General features: G+C 34.6%; 1 protein-coding gene across 1 annotated transcript; it reads left to right on the forward strand.

Annotated features, from left to right (window-relative positions):
* Positions 1–4,645: 4,645 nt before the first annotated feature.
* Positions 4,646–9,516, forward strand: LOC129008675 (olfactory receptor 52D1-like). The gene is given in 4 exon segments (XM_054441039.1): positions 4,646–4,685; positions 6,092–6,159; positions 8,558–9,362; positions 9,365–9,516. Coding segments are annotated over 4 exon segments (1,065 nt in total).
* The last annotated feature ends 9,122 nt before the right edge of the window (positions 9,517–18,638 follow it).

An 18,638-nucleotide genomic window follows, 5' to 3' on the forward strand; every position in this document is an offset into this window, starting at 1 on the left:
TTGCCTCCCTCTCTCCCTCCCCCTTCTATTTATCCCCAGTATCTATTGTTCCCATCTTTATGTCCATGAGTACTCAATGTTTAGCTCCCACTTATATGTGAGAACGTGTCATATTTGGTTTTCTGTTTCTGCACTAATGACCTTGGAATAATGACTTCCAGCTTTTCTTCCTCTTTTTTTTCCTTTCCTTTTCTACCCTATCTTTTTCCCTTTCTCCTTTCTCTCTCTTATCTTTTTATTTTTTGTCAATTTCACTGAGTTCCAAAGGGTCAAGTCTCATTAATCTTCTACACTTAAATGAACACTGTTATATATCACTAACTCCCCCACATTTTTCCTATATGCATATATAAATGTTAAATTATCATTAAAATAATATAATCTCTCTTTTGCACAAAAATATTCCTGAGACTTTCCCACTGTATATAATAGCTATGTTTTTTCTATAATAGGTAATATTTATGTTTTTGCTCACATACCATATTAATATGGTTTTATGGTTTTTGCTCTCTACTAAAAGTTTCCATATAAGGAAACACATACCCATTTTATGGCTCAGCAATTGTACTGTTTGGTGTTTACTCAGGAGAAACAAACATGCAAGTTCACAATAAGATTTGTATAGTATTTTTACACTAGCTTCTGCACAATAGCACTACAATGAAAACAATCCAAATGTCCATCAAAAGAATAATGGGTCATAGGCATTCAGTTTGATGAAATTTGACATGTGTATACTATTGCATAACCATCATACAAATTAAGTTATTGAAAACTTCCAATACCCAGAAAGATCCCTCATGCTCCATTCTAGCCATTCTGCAACTAACTTCCTCACTCTAGGTATCTTGATACTTTCTTGATTTTTATCAAAGATTAATTTGTCTTTTCTTAATTTTATTTAATTTCAGTTTTAAAACAGAAGTTGGAGTGGATTAGGCAAAAACTGTAATAATGTATTTCAAACAGAGGGATTGCATTAACAAAGGAAGGAGTCCTGAACTGTAGAGTACAGATCTATCTATACCCATTTAAGTAAAATTATGTATAGGGATCTGTGTGTGTGTGTGTGTGTGTTAAACATTATTTATTATACAAGAGACACCTTTGACAGATTGTTGACCATTAACAGAGGGTCAATGAAGACATATTTGCAATTGTACATTAGAAAAGTCAATCTGAAAACTGATGTAAGAATTTGAAGATGAAAACGTTGTAGTGAGGAAATAGATTTAAAAGTGATTGAAATAATTTAAGCAAGAGATGAGACACATATTTACTTGGATCAAAGGATGCATCAGAACTACCCTCTTATCTCTAGGGAATTTTGTCTTCTATTTATATGCTTCACATATAGTTCACTTAGAGATCTTAAAAATTCTGTCTACAGGTGAAGCTATGCATTGCTTTGACCACAGCCATTATCTGCATCTGAGGTGATGTTATTTTAAATAGAAACCTCGTCTACATGGTTCTGGGAGCTATAAGCCAGGATGAAGCCACCATACACAACAGTGCATTTCAGGTGCAAACAGGTGCTTTATAATGTCACATTTGTTCTCTGTTGTCAGACCTGCACTCAGAAAATATCTTTCATTTAAGAGTCCTTTCTAGCATCCTCTCTAACATAGGGGCCCTCTGAAATGGGTCAAGCATGTAAGTAGAATCATATAATATTTGTACATTTTATGACTGGCTTATTTCACTTAGCATTATGTTCAACTTTCATCCAGGTTGTAGCATGTGTAAGAATGTCCTTATTTTTAAGGTTGAATAAATATTCCATTGTGTGTATATACCACATTTTATTTATCCATGCATTTGTTTATGGGTATTGTGTTGTTTCCACCTTCTGGAGATTATGAATAATGCTGCTATGAACATGGGTGAACAAAACAATATTTTGGCTATTGGGAGTCCCTTTAGTATCCATGTGAATTTTAGAGTAGATTTTTCTGTTTCTGAAAAAATTTCGTTGAAAACTTAACAAAGATTGAATTAGGTCTGTAGATTGCTTTGGATAGTATCAACATCTTGACAATATTAAGTCTTTCAATCCTTCAACATGGGATGTCTTTCTATTTATGGTGTTTAATTTCTTGTTAATGTTTGCTTTGTGTGTTTAGGAGCTCCGAGTTCTGGTACATATGTTTCTAATTTTTATATCTTCTTGATTAATTGGACTTTTAGTATTACACAATGTCTTTGTCTCTTGTAACAGTTTTTGCCTTTAACTCTATTTTGTCTAATATCGGTATAACAGTACTGCTCTCTTTTGGTGATTCACCTGCCTCAGTCTCCCAAGTAGCTTGGACTATAGGTGTGCACCACCATGCCTGGCTAATTTTTGTATTTTTAGTAGAGACAGGGTTTCACCATGTTGGCCGGGCTGGTCAAGAACTTCTGCCCTAAGGTGATCCGCCCCCATCAGCCTTCCAAAGTGCTGGGATTACAGGAGTGAGCCACTGTGCCCAGCCGTTTCTTGACTTTTTAATAATTGTCATCTGACTGGTATGAGATGGTATCTCATTGTGGTTTTGATTTGCATTTATCTAATAATCAGTGGTGTTGAGCTTTTATTCATGTTTCTTGGCCACATGAATGTCTTCTTTTGAGAAGTGTCTGTTCATCTCTTTTGCCCACTTCATAATTTTGTTGTTGTTGTAAATTTGTTTAAGTTCCTTGTAGACTCTGGATATTAGATATTTGTCAGATGGATAGATTGCAAAAATTTTCTCCCATTCTGTAGGTTGTCTGTTCACTCTGGTGATATCTTCTTTTGCTGTGCAGAAGCTCTTTAGTTTAATTAGAACTAATTAAATTGAATTTAACTAAACTAATTTAAGTTGTGCTTTTGTTGCAATTGCTTTTGGTGTTTTCATCATGAATTCTTTGCCTGTGCCTATGTTCTGAATGGATAGCCTAGATTTTCTTTTAAGATTTTTATAGTTTGGGATTTTACATTTAAGTCTTTAATTCATCTTGACTTAATTTTTGTATAAGGTGTAAGGAGAGGGTCCAGTTCCAATTTTCTGTATATGGCTAGCCAGTTTCCCCAGCACCATTTATTAAATAGGCAATCCTTTCCCCATTGCTTGTTTTTGTCAGATTTGTTGAAAATCAGATGGTTTAAGATGTGTGGTCTTATTTCTGTGTTGTCTATTCTGTTCCATTGGTCTATGTGTCTTTTTTTTCAGTACCAGAACCATGCTGTTTTTATTCTTGTAGCCTTGCAGTATAGTTTGAAATTGGTGAGTGTCATACCTTCATCCTTGTTCTTTTTTATTAGGATTGTCTTGCTATATGGGCTCTTTTTTTGTTTCATATGAATTTTAATATAGTTTTTGTTCTAATTATGTGAAGAATGTCAATGGTAGTTTAATGGAAATAGCGTTGAATGTATAAATTACTTTGGGCAGTTATGGCCATTTTCACAATATTGATTCTTCCTCTCGATGAACATGGAATGTTTTTGCATTTGTTTGTGTCCTTTCTGATTTCCTTGAGCAGTTGTTTGTAGTTTTCCTTGAAGAGGTCTTTCACTTCCCTTGTTAGCAGTATTCCTAGGTACTTTATTCTCTTTGTATCAGTTATAAGTGGGAGTTCATTCATGATTTGGCTCTCTACTTGCCTGTTGTTGGTGTATAGGAATGCTAGCGAGTTTTGCACATTGATTTTGTGTCCTGAGAATTTACTGGAGTTGAATATCAGCTTAAGAAGCTTTTGGGCTGAGATGATGGGGTTGTCTAGAAATAGGATCATGTCATCTGCAAAGAAAGATAATTTGACTTCCCATCTTCCTATTTGAATACACTTCATTTCTTTCTCTTACCTGATTGCCCTGGCCGGAACTTCCAATACTATGTTGAATAGGAGTGGTAAGTGAGAGCGTCCTTGTCTTGTGGTGGTTTTCAAGGGGAATGCTTCCAGCTTTTGCCCATTCAGTAGGATATTGGCTGTGGGTTTGCCAGCATATAACATCTTAACCAATTTCCAATGTTTCCTGAGAATACTGTGCTGGCAGCAAGCTGCATTTTTTTTTTTTCCTAAATGGGAAATGCAATTATAAGAATATATTTTAAACAGATACCTACCTAACTTCAACTCACTTACTAAAGCTCTACTCCTTTAGTGCTTCACCTCCTATACAAACATACCATGTTTTTTTCTATTATGTTTTTGTTATCACATTTTATATACTGTGTATCCATTAATATGGATTCATAATTATTTTTATGCTTTTTTAAATTTCTGTAAAAGAATACAAAGTAAATTTATGGACAAAAATAACGATACTAATTTTTTGTTTGTCCATGTGTTTTATCCTTATGGAAAAACTTTATACTTTTATATGGGTTTCTGCCAGTCTCTAACCTCTTTCATTTCTACATAAAAGACTCACTTTTATATTTCCCATAGGCCAGGTATAGTGATAATAAATTGCCTCAGCTTTTGTTTATCTGGGGATGTCTTAACTTCTCTTTTATTTTTAAAGGAGAGTTTCTCCTGTGTATAGTTTCTGGCTTAAATTGGTATTGAAATTAGATTAGTGAATTAAAGGAAAAAAATGTGTTCTGGGTCATTTTACTTTCATTCAGGACAGGTTCTGGTGAGTGGTTGACATAATATTTCAAACTACTGAGGGATGGCTACATCTGCAGGCATAAACCTGCGAGACTGCAAAGGTAATTTATTCCTGAAATTATGTCTATTTTCAATCATTACCACCAAAAAAAAATTCCCTCCTCTGCCAGTGATTCCATAGGGACCTGTTGTGTCAAATGTTATTCTCACTTATCCCTTGAGATGACCGTGCCGAAGCTGCTACATATGGAGACTACATGTTTAGGTTGCTTCTTGACTTTGAATAAGTTTCTTTATGAGCTAGTTAAGGTTTTTTTGAAATGAGAGAGGGATGGAAAGGAAGAGAATATCTTGAATATCAATGGAAAAATTTAAAAGACATGAGACTCCCTCAAAAAATACCTTCTATATTAATTTTTGGACTGAGGGAATGCACATTTCTTTATTCTCCATGGATAAAATGAAGAAACAGCTAGATTCTAGGAAATATACATCTTTTAAAAGGATTTAATAGACATGAGGGTTCTTTCTCAATTTGAGCATATTTCATATTTTGTGGATCTATTGGAAGAACAAAAATGTGGTTATCTGTGACTACCAGACTCAAATACAGGTTGGCATTCTTAGGGAGACAATATCAGAGGGATTATATCATGAGTACTTGAGCTAAAAATTGTTTTGTAAACAAGTGTGTATATCTGTGAGTGTGTGTGCTTTCCAACTCTACTCTTGCAATGTCTGTATTGCATTTATATATCCAGCGTATACTTAGTGAACACTTAATAAGTGACAGTCTCTGCTCTAGAAACTACATTATAAAATTTAGTATCAGTTAAGAGTTTACTCATTGATGTGTGGGGACTCTTGTTTGCCCATATAATCTTACCCATGTAAATATCTTTGTATGCTTTTAATCTCAACTATATTAGATTTTAATTCATTATTTCATAATTGCTTTATAATGAAACTTTGTTTATGCTTTTGTTCTTATTAATTATGTGTGTTTGTATAGATATATAGATAGATCTCTATTATATCTATATAATTGCATTTAATTATACATCTATCCTTGTTTTTATCTCTGTTTAAATCCAATAGGCCATTTTTTTTATATTCTTCTCATCCCAGCCTGCGTACCATTTATTCAAGAAGGCTTTATGTGACTCACTAAACTTAATTTGGTCTCTTGCAAGTATTTCCACATAACTCATTTTTTTCTCCTACTTGGGATAATTTAGTGATTCTGGAAAGTATATTTTGAGGTAATGCTGTTGAAATTCTTATGAGTGCATGTTATACTTGTAAGAATTTGTTTGCTACATAGTGAAAGCAGGTTCTCCTTGAGGCTAATGGCAATACTACCCAAGGTCACTGCCTTGAAGGGTGATGGGAAACACAGAAAATTATAATAGAGTTTGTCTACAACTGAAGTATTTGTGGTGAGTAACAGTCTTTCTCTACTATAACCCTCGTACTCCCTGCCTTGTGCTTAACCATTTTATCCCAGGGCTTCTCTGTCATGGAGACTGGACTATCTACTGGAACTATGAGAAGATGTATAAGAAAGCTGCTTTAGTAAGTAACTGATAACTGATAGTATTAGGTCAATTTACCAATCCAGTAAATGAATTACTTTGCATGTGTTATAATTTGAGCTTCTAAATCAACACATTAAAGTACACAACAGCGTGGCGGCGGGCACCTGTAGTCCCAGCTACTGGGGAGGCTGAGGCAGGAGAATGGCATGAACCCGGGAGGCGCAGCTTGCAGTGAGCCGAGATCGCGCCACCGCCCTCCAGCCTGGGCGACAGAGCGAGACTCCGTCTCAAAAAAAAAAAAAAAAAAATGTACACAAGAAGGATTCACTTCCATAGTGAAATGTTCTAAGTCAGAATAAAGGAGGATGGGAAGTTGGGAAGGTAGTGAGTGTGGTTAACGTTAACAAATACCTTTTCTTGAAATCTATCTATCTATCTATCTATTTCAAACTGATATATTCTATGCATTACTTAAAGGGTACATGAGAGAAATGAATAAGTGATCAGAAATTTTTTTAAAAACCATGATATTTTATTTGTCAGATTAACTACTTAGGGTGGCAAATTAAAGAACAAATATGTAGATTATATTAATCCTATTTTAGAAAGTACACCAAGAACTGCAATATCATATTCATACAGAGAAGGACAGAGACAATTTATCTCAATTCTCTAAGTCAATTAAATTATGGATTATGAAATCTTCTACCTTCTAAAAGGTACTTTTATAACTCACTAAAATTTTACAATGCTTCTGCTTGATCTCTTGTGTTTATGGAAAACTCACTCACATGAGAGAAATACAGAAGGAGAGCTCAAAGAAGAAGCATTTCAAAGACCCTATTTCATTTAAAATAATGTCTGGTTATAACGGATATGAAAGCATCCCATAGAGATTGACTTATAAATTCAAACCCATGTACCATTGAAGGGCACCTCTTATGCCTTCGGAGTAACAGTTTGCATCTTTCACATTTGGATATCTGAATTATACTCTCTCTGAGCTCCAATTTATGGGTAGTACTAAATACAGGTCTTCGATATTTACTAAGCATGTATCATATTTGACACTGGATTCAACATTTTTGGTAAAACAGTAAATATGTTAGAGCTTTCTGGTAACTAAGATTAGGGGAACATAGAGGAAAAACTAAGAAAATGTTATAAAATAAATGCTATGGAGAGCTTACAATGAAATATAGATGGAAAACATGACAAGTTATGGGATTGTTACCTATAACATCCATAACTTGATGACCAGTTAATTGATACAAAAATAGGTATTTTTCAGAAAGGCCTAGTAAACGGAAAAGAAGCAGAGAATTTTTTATATTCTCCACATAACTGTTAATATAACTGACATTTTTCTACAATGGGCAGAGGAAACAGTGAAGACATGAAGAAGCTGATAAAAGGGATAAATAATCCTTTTCTCCCATGATTTTCTTTCTTGCTTCCTAACTTTTAGAAGCCTTGGCCTCCTTGTCATTCCTGTTTGTTCCTTCTTCATAGCATTTTTTCTTAATATTTTTATTACCAGAATACATAATATCCCAGACTCTGAATAGTTAAAGCTCCATCATACAAGTTCCAACTTAAATGTGACAACTCACACCACCCAGTCTAATAACCATACACACTAGTCACTATGTATCATCTTATGGTGTCTTCCTTCTCCTTGTACGGTGTTACCTCCTTAATATATCAATGTATTTATCTCCAGTTTCCAGAACACTGTTTCTTATGGAAAAACTGCTCAGGAAATATTCGTTGGATGAAGTACAAGTATGACTCTACAGATGAAATATTTTAGTGTAAATGAATAGACAACGTGACTTATAGGTCCCTATGATAATATGACATTTTATAAGAGTTATCTTTCAGGGCTGGGAACCATGGCTCAAACCTGTAATCCCAGCACTTTGAGAGGCTGAGGCGGGCGGATCACGAGGTCAGGAGTTCGAGACCAGCCTGACCAACATGGTGAAACCCCGTCTCTACTAAAAATACAAAAATTAGCCGGGCATGGTGGCACATGCCTGTAATCTCAGCTACTCAGGAGACTGAGGCAAGATAATTGCCTGAACCCAGGAGGTGGAAGTTGTAGTGAGCCGAAATCATGCCACTGCACTCCAGCCTGGGCAACAGAGTGAGACTCCATCTCAAAAAAAAAAAAAGAGAGTTATCTTTCAGTATTACAACAATTTGTACAACAATTTGTACAATAATAAAATGTATAACAATTTGGTGCATTGTAAGTAATCATTTTATTATTCTGGTCCTAGTGAATTTAAACATTCCAGATTATGAATTTGGATTGCTTACAACAACAGATAATTAAAGATTCTTCTGAACAAAACCATCCCATTTTTCAGCATCTGATTGTGATCATATTATCATAGCAACTTTATTTTCAGAAGAACTCATAAAGAAAGCAAAGGAAAACAAAAATATGCCTCTTCTCAACACCTCATCCCTCTCCTGTCACCTTCTTGCTGATGGGCATCCCAGGACTAGAGCATCTGCATGCCTGGATTGGGATTCCTTTCTGCTCCATGTACATGGTGGCCTTGGTGGGGAATGTGACCATCCTGGCCATGGTGAAGGCAGAGAGAAGCCTCCATCAGCCTATGTTCCTGTTTCTGTGCATGCTGTCAGTCACTGACCTGGTCCTCTCCACATCCACACTGCCCCGCATGCTCTGTCTGTTCTGGCTCGGAGTTCATGACATTGCCTTTGATGCTTGCCTGGCCCAAATGTTCTTCATCCACAGCTTTACTGCCATGGAATCGGGCTTCTTCCTGGCCATGGCCATTGACCGCTATGTGGCCATCTGTGACCCACTGCGCCACGCCACCATTCTCACACACAGTTGTATAACTATAATGGGTATCATTGTTGTGTGTTGCGGGGTAGCTTTCTTTTCTCCACATCCCATCCTGCTTAAACAGCTGCCCTACTGCAGAACACGAATCATTGCCCACACCTACTGTGAGTTCATGGCTGTGGTGAAGCTGGTGTGTATGGACATAGCTGCTACCAAAAGCTATAGCCTCAGTATGGCTTCTATCATTGGCTCATGTGATGTCATTCTCATTGCTGTATCCTATGCCTTCATCCTGAGCTCTGTATTCCACCTGCCATCTCGAGAAGCTAGCTTCAAGGCTTTGGGCACGTGTGGCTCCCACGTCTGTGTCATCCTTGTTTTCTATTCCACAGCTGGGTTTTCAATTTTCATTCATCGTTTGGGAAAAACGTGCCAGCACATGTTCATATTTTCGTTGCAAATATGTACCTTTTGATTCCCCCTTTTCTCAACCCCATTGTGTATGGAGTAAGGACCAAGAAAATACGGGAACATGTTCTTAAGGTGCTAAGGGTCAAAGCTGCTTGATTTTATTTGGATCACCAAGAGAGATGGTTGAAGAATAAATCTAAATGCAAGATATGATGTAGAGAAAATAGCTAACTGTTGTTACTCTCATAAACTGAATAGTATTCATTAGCTGAAACTTCTGTTATTTACCAGATTACTGTAAGTTCCAAAAATTGTAATTCAACAAGTTGTTTCAGATTTTTTATTTAGTAAATACTGAAGAGATTGCTGAGTTTCCCCTGTGTATCTGTTGGATCCTTTTTTTTTAAATATTCTCATTCCCACCCTCACCTCCCCAGTCTTCAGTCTCATAGTTTCACTGATGTACAAAATTCCTTAATTAGAAGGCTTAGGTTTTGTTTCCTTTAATTAAACATATATCTTCCTGATAGATGCCTAAACTAAACACATATTATATTTTGTAGAATTTAGATTCCATATTTTTTCTGGGTAGTTTAATAGTTTATTAGTTAATGGTCCAGGCTTTGGAGTTAGACTGCCTTGGTCTTAGTCCAGTATTCTTCCCTGGTTAGCTTTATTTCCGTTTATTTAATTTTTGCCTTAGTTTCCTAATATATCAAAATAAGTGATAATAGAACCTGCTTTATATGGTTGTGTGAGAATACATGAGATGTGTAACTTGAAATGGCACAGAGAAAACACTCAATAAAAAATAAAGGTTATTTTATTCTTCCTTCAGTGATTATGGTTTCCTAAGTTCACCACTCTTGGCTTGCTTAAGGAACTTTAGGAAATGCCCATTATATCTTATTTAATATATTTGCAACTGTGTAAAATTTGTATCTTTTGATGTTTATATAACCAATATGTTTGATTCCACTTTGTTTTAGCAAATATGGCAACACTTCAATATTATTTTTTCTTTTTCTATGGAATATTTTGCTTAATTTCATGCCATAAATTGTTTACATTATTAAACCCTTGGAGAGAATAAGATAATGATATGGAAATGCAATAGAAGAGTGATAAGAATGCAGTGACCACTTTCATTTCTTTCGTTGACACAATTATTCATACATTTATAATGTGTGTTCAATAAATTTAAATTGGATTATATGGATTTAGACTAATTTTCATAACACTTCATTTATTCTTTCATCATTATTGAGTATTTTTCTCTTACCTTTTCCTTAGGAAACATTTGCATAAAGATGTCATAATTAAGTTATTTAGAGTCCTTTGATGCCTGGGAAACACTGAAACAAAATCATTTTGTTTGAGTGCACAGCCATTTCAGATTTCTCTGATCATTTAGGGTCTCTAGCTTTCTTTTTTTTTTTTTTTTTTTTTTTTTTTTTACACTTTTTTTTTTTTTTTCTTTTATTATTATTATTATTATTATTATTATTATACTTTAGGTTTTATGGTACATGTGCACAATGTGCAGGTAAGTTACATATGTATACATGTGCCATGCTGGTGCGCTGCACCCACCAACTCGTCATCTAGCATTAGGTATATCTCCCAATGCTATACCTCCCCCCTCCCCCCACCCCACAACAGTCCCCAGAGTGTGATGTTCCCCTTCCTGTGTCCATGTGTTCTCATTGTTCAATTCCCACCTATGAGTGAGAATATGCGGTGTTTGGTTTTTTGTTCTTGCGATAGTTTACTGAGAATGATGATTTCCAATTTCATCCATGTCCCTACAAAGGACGTGAACTCATCATTTTTTATGGCTGCATAGTATTCCATGGTGTATATGTGCCACATTTTCTTAATCCAGTCTATCATTGTTGGACATTTGGGTTGGTTCCAAGTCTTTGCTATTGTGAATAATGCCGCAATAAACATACGTGTGCATGTGTCTTTATAGCAGCATGATTTATAGTCCTTTGGGTATATACCCAGTAATGGGATGGCTGGGTCAAATGGAATTTGTAGTTCTAGATCCCTGAGGAATCGCCACACTGACTTCCCAAGGTAATTTACAGATTCAATGCCATCCCCATCAAACTACCAATGACTTTCTTCACAGAATTGGAAAAAACTACTTTAAAGTTCATATGGAACCAAAAAAGAGCCCGCATCGCCAAGTCAGTCCTAAGCCAAAAGAACAAAGCTGGAGGCATCACACTACCTGACTTCAAACTATACTACAAGGCTACAGTAACCAAAACAGCATGGTACTGGTACCAAAACAGAGATATAGATCAATGGAACAGAACAGAGCCGTCAGAAATAATGCCACATATCTACAAGTATCTGATCTTTGACAAACCTGACAAAAACAAGAAATGGGGAAAGGATTCCCTATTTAATAAATGGTGCTGGGAAAACTGGCTAGCCATATGTAGAAAGCTGAAACTGGATCCCTTCCTTACACCTTATACAAAAATCAATTCAAGATGGATTAAAGACTTAAATGTTAGACCTAAAACCATAAAAACCCTAGAAGAAAACCTAGGCATTACCATTCAGGACATAGGCATGGGCAAGGACTTCATGTCTAAAACACCAAAAGCAATGGCAACAAAAGCCAAAATTGACAAATGGGATCTAATTAAACTCAAGAGCTTCTGCACAGCAAAAGAAACTACCATCAGAGTGAACAGGCAACCTACAAAATGGGAGAAAATTTTCGCAACCTACTCATCTGACAAAGGGCTAATATCCAGAATCTACAATGAACTCCAACAAATTTACAAGAAAAAAACAAACAACCCCATCAAAAAGTGGGCAAAGGACATGAACAGACACTTCTCAAAAGAAGACATTGATGCAGCCAAAAAACACATGAAAAAATGCTCACCATCACTGGCTATCAGAGAAATGCAAATCAAAACCACAATGAGATACCATCTCACACCAGTTAGAATGGCAATCATTAAAAAGTCAGGAAACAACAGGTGCTGGAGAGGATGTGGAGAAATAGGAACACTTTTACACTGTTGGTGGGACTGTAAACTAGTGGGTCTCTAGCTTTCTTGTTTCATCATGTGAACTAAAAAGATGGGGTCAAATTAGAATTCTAGGACTAAGCTGTAAATAAAACAGGCTATATTATGTTTGGTATATACTTACATACAGTTGCATATGCATTCCTTTCTTCCTCAAATACCTTTCACTGCCATACATCATTGTCATACACTTCCCACCATTATTTATATTTTATGATGCAGCTCAGTGTCAACTGAAGGAAGCCTTCCCTGCTGTTTCTCTTTTTAAATATATATTTATATGTTAATAATAAAGAAAAAATCTACATAATCTCACTCATATTTATACAATTAAGATGAAAGGTACCTAATGGACATTTCACTGTTAAGTTTTTTAAGTTTTTTAAATTGTAGTAAAATATGTATAACAGTTATCTTTATAACCATTTGAAGTATACAGTTCAGTGACATTAAGTACGTTCACATTGTTGTGCCACCATCACCACCATAACCACCATACATCTCCTGAACATTTTTGTATCTTTCCCAACTGAAACTCTATATTCATTAAACACTAAGTCCTCATTCTCCCCTCCTGTCATCCCCTGGCATCTACCATTCCACATACTGTCTTTAAATTTGACCATTCTAGGTACTTTATGTAAGTGGAACCATACAACGTGTGTCCTTTTGTGACTGGCTTATTTCACTTAGCAAGTCTTCAAGGTTCATCCACATTGTAGCATGTGTTAGAATTTCCTTCTTTTTAAGTTTCAATCATATTAAAATGCATGCATATATATATATGTATATATAGTCTCACACACATATGCATGTATATACATATGCATATATACACATATACATATACATATATACATGTATATATATACATATACATATATACATGTGTATATATACATATATACATATACATATATACATGTATATATATACATATATACACACACATACATACATATATATATACATGTATATATATCCATGTGTATATATATATACACACACACATTTTGTTTATCCATTCCTCTGATGGACATTTGGATTGTTTCTACCTTTTGGCTGTTGTGAATAATGGTGCTATAGACATGAGTATAGAAATATCTGTTCAGGTCTCTGCTTTCATTTTATTTGGATATATACCCAGAGTTATAATTGCTGGGTAACATGGTAATTTTGTGTTTAACTTTTTGAGGAACATAACATTTTGAGGAACCATTGTTTCTGTTTGTTTGTTTATTTTGTTTTTTTTCATAACAGTTGCGTCACATTACATTGTCAGGAGCAATATATAAGAATTCCAGTTTCTTCAAATCTGCACTAACACTTGTTATTTTCTTTTTTATTTATATTTTAATAATAATCATCCTAATGGATATACAATTCTTTCTCACTGTGGGTTTGCTTTGCAATTCTCTGTCAATTAATAATGTTTAAAATTTTTTCAATTGCTTATTGGTCATCTCTATATATTCTACCAAAATGTGTGTTCAAGTCTTTTTTGTATTTTTAAATCATTTTGTTGTTGTTGTTACTGCTGATTTTTAGCAATTCTTTATATATGCTGGCTATTAAATTCTTATAACATATTTGATTTTCAAATATTTTCTGCTGTTTTAGGGTTGCTTTTTTACTCTGTTGTATACTGTGATGCACAAAAGTTTTTAATTTTGATAAACTCTAATATATCTTTTTTTACTTTTTTGCCTGTTCTTTTGATGTCCTATCCAATAAAGTATTGCCAAATCCAATGCCATGAAACTTTTCCCTTCTGTCTGTTTTTTTTTTCTAAGAATTTCATAGTTTTATCTCTTACATTTAGGTCATTGATTAATTTTGAGTAATTTTAATGTTCTGCAAGATAAGAGTCTGACATCATTGTTTTTTGCACTCTTTTCCCAGTTTGGCAGTATCATTTATTGAAAAGACTGTACTTTTCCATTGAATGGTCTTGGCACTCATACAAATCATTTGGCCATATATGTGAGTGTTTATTTCTGTACTATTTATTGATATATATATCTGTCTTTCTACCAGTATCACACTGGTTTGATCACCATAGTTTTGTATTATGTTTTGAAATCAGAAAATGTGAGATCTCCACGTTTGCTCTTCTTTTTCAAGATTGTTTTGGCTATTTAGATTCCCTTAAAATTTCATATCAAAATTAAATTGGGTTATGGATACTTCTATTTCAGAAAAAATATATCATTGGAACTTCAATAAAGATTGCACTGAATCTGTAGATCACTTTGGGTATTATTGACCTTCTAAAAATATTATGTTTTTCAACCCATGAACATAAGATATCTTTTCATTTATTTGTGCTTTCTTTTATTTATTTCAGCAATTTTTTTTTTTCAGAGTCTCGCTCTTTGGCCTAGGCTGGAGTGAAGTGGCGTGATCTCTGCTCACTGCAACTTCTGCCCGCTAGGCTCAAGCGATTCTTCTGCCTCAGCCTCCCGAGTAGCTGGGATTACAGGTGCCTGCTAACACACCTGGCTAATTTTTGTATTTTTAGTAGAGATGGGGTTTGGTCATGTTGGCCAGGCTGGTCTCAAAGTCCTGACATCAGTTAATCCACCCACCTTGGCCTCCCAAAATGCTAGGATTACAGGCATGAGCCACCATGCTCAGCTTCAGCAATATTTTATAGTCAGTTTACAAGTATTTCACTTCTTTGCTTCAATTTATTCTTATTTTATCTTTTTGATACATTTGTAAATGACATTATTCTCTGACTTTACTTTTTCAGATTGTTCATGATTAGCACACAGAAATGCAACTGACTTTTGCATGTTGATTTTGTTTTTCTTCTTTCAATGTGTACATAGAATCGTGAATTTCTACTACTATAGTAGGCAATATCATTTGTGAACAGATAGAATTTTAGTCCTTCTTTTCCAATTTGGATGCCTTTTCTTTCTTTTTCTTGTGTAATTGCTCTGGCTAAGACTTCTAGTACTATGTTTATTACGAGTGGTGAAAGCAGGTGTTTTTGCCTGGTTCCTGATCTTAAAGAATAAGCTTTTTATTGAATATGGTGTTTGCTGTGAGTGTTTCACATATGGCCTTTATTATCTTGAGGTTATTAGTGGTTTTTAATTGTTTCTTTTGTAATCATTAAAATCAGATAACTATGAGGGCAATGCTATGCCAGTGTTTTAAATAAAGCAATTACTGAAACCTCAACCAATTACTGAAACCTATAACCCTATATTATTATGAAAGGCATCTATATCAGTCAGAGTCTAACTAGATAACCAAAAGCACTTGAATATTTAGTGTTTGGCATCCTTATTGCAGATAATTATTTACAAAAATTATAGAATTGTTGAAAATTCAAATATTTGACCATGAAGACTCCCAGAAATCAGAAAGAAATGATTCTAATGTGACTCTAGGCCAGTGAAATAGAAAGACATCAGTAGTGTAAAAATACATTATTCAGAGGTGTGAGTCTCTCAGTGGAAACTGAAAACATAGCAGTCCCCTCTGGCAGGATTTGGAACCATGGGCTAAATGCAGTTGAAGAATATAAAACATTAGGAAAAATACCCTGACATCTCTTTCATCTTCTCTAATATTTGTTTTTCAGTGTCTCTATTGAACAACTCTGCAGAAGATAGATGATCTGTTATCCTAGAAAATACAGCCTGCAAAATCTATCCTTCCTGAAATATAAGAGCAGAAAAAATTGAGGAGCATATGTGTAGGAAAACAAATACAATATTTGCATAACATCTTAACCAAAATAAAAATAATGATGCACCTATACATGATAATGCACATTGTGTCCTTGACCAAGGAAGTAAAGTTCATGGGGTTTTGGGAATAGGAAGCTGGCTAGGAAATTTCCTGTAGGTTTGTTTTTTGGAGCTAAATACAGTTTAGGTAAGTTACTTCAGGACATCTGGAGGCATATGAGGATATTAATGTGATCACCCTCATTAATTAACAGGCCAATCTCTCCATGATGTCCTCTACTCCCTTCATGTCTCATCACATATGTTCTAAAGAAGCATTTAGTTTACAACATCTGCATGTACTTAAGTCTAAGAAGTACAAGAAATAAAGTATTTCAAGAGGCCTGGAGTCTAGAGACCATCTCTTATTGGTTTCTATGATCAGAGTTCAGGTGGTAAAGAACAACCAGATTGAATCCCTTTAAGAGACCATATTTTGCCTGGAAAGACTGGGAAAGATTGGTGAAACTGTTTACAATGTTGAGAACCAAACAGTATTCTCATGAGAGGATATATATATATATATATCCTCTCATATACATATAGAGAGAGAGAGAGAGAGAAAGAGAGAGAGCAAGAGAGAGAGAGAGAGAATGTTCCTTGCAGGCCTCTTGTCCCCCAGGATAAGAAGTATTAGGACACCTATTGTACTTATAGCCATGATTTAGCTGAGTCTCTGGCTGTGAAGCGAGACCATCTAGTTACAGAGGTAAGATAAACAGGTTATAGGCAGTAGAGAGATGGTTAATTTGGGAGAGAAGTCAGTGCTTCCATGAAAAAGGAATGTTGAAGCCTGGGATAGAGGTTGTAAATCAACTCCTAAGGAGTGAATTCTCAGCCCTTGTGGTTGTCCGAAAGGTCTTTTTGACTTTACTAAAAGTAACATAGAAGAAGACTAACTCAATATTCAAGCTGAGATTTATCTTGCTATTGGATTTAGTCCTGATATACCTTGGTCAAAACTTTATTTTTCTTAAGAGACTTAGTTTTACTCATACAAAAAGGATGCCTCAAATTCCGTAGGCTCTTTATATTAATATATTGATATTTCAAGCAAAATAGCAATTTATTTTATTGTATACATCTAGGGTATACAACATGATGTTTTGATATACTTATATTGATAAACATATACACAGTAAATGATTACTATAGTCAACCAAATTAACATATCCATTATCTCCTATAGTTGATTTAATTTATTTTATGGAGACACTGGTGTGATCTTGGCTCACTACAACCTCCATCTCCTGGGTTCAGGTGATTCTCCAGCCTCAGCCCCCACGTAGCTGGGATTACAGACGTGCACCAACATCTCTGGCTAATTTTTGTATAGAGATGGGGTTTAACCATGTTGGCCAGGCTGGTTTTGAACTCCTGACCTCACTTGCCTCACTCTCCCAAAGTGCTGGGATTACAGGCATAAGACACCATGTCCGGCCAATTTTATTTTTTTAATGTACTTAAAATCTACTCTGTTAGCCAATTACCAATATGTAATACAACATTATTAACTAAAAATAATGATTTACCAATTTAAAATTTAGTATTGTTAGAATTTTTCCAAAATAATTGTTTATATTTTCCAAGCCATTCATTCTGATAACTGATATCTGTGAACCAATGACTTTTTTTTTTATAAAATTTCACTTTGGAAACAAAAATCAAGTCACATGCATTGTGCAATTTTGAGGAATACATTGCGTACATTCTCAATCTGATTGATCATTTATAAAAGAACACAAGTATGTAGTAACATGAATACTCATGTTTCCTAGATTTAGACATCTTCTAAATTGGATTATCCTTTGTAAAATGATAATTTCTTACTATTGAGTTTGTCTGATTTTATGAAGAATAAGGTATTTTCTTTATTAACTCAATGATTTGCCTTCCAATATAGCACCTGTTTTGTTTACACCTCTTCCTTCCGAAATATCAACTAATTACTCTAGTTGCTTTTCAGTATTTCCTAAATCTCCTGTTCCTCCTTTCTCTAAGCACTATCACTGATAATAGACAAGAAAGGTTAAATATACAAATGGCAAGGTAGTTGTTCTTGTTCTTTTTTGACTGTCTCAGATGGTAGAAAATTATATCTCTATATTTATCAATATATCAATTGCTATCTCCGTAATACTACTAAAATGTGTCTAGCCAGCTGAACAATACTTCCTGAAAAAAATCACAAATATATATGTAATATATACTCACATATAATACTTTTCTGCCAATTATTCTTACCCAAAAAATCACACTCACATGCATTTGATTCATTGAAAGATGGTACTACTGAGAACATTATTCCATAGCCAATTCTATGTTCTTGAATGTACACATCTTTCCCAGTCCATAATAATAATAATAATAATAATAATAAAATGGTTGGTATTCACGTGTCTATAATGTTTGTGATTTTTAATTTCAGCAGAAACATGGACTATCCATTGCTCACATAATGCTAGCTTTCAAC

The sequence above is a fragment of the Pongo pygmaeus genome, chromosome 9, assembly GCF_028885625.2.
Source record: "Pongo pygmaeus isolate AG05252 chromosome 9, NHGRI_mPonPyg2-v2.0_pri, whole genome shotgun sequence".
NCBI lineage: Eukaryota > Metazoa > Chordata > Mammalia > Primates > Hominidae > Pongo > Pongo pygmaeus.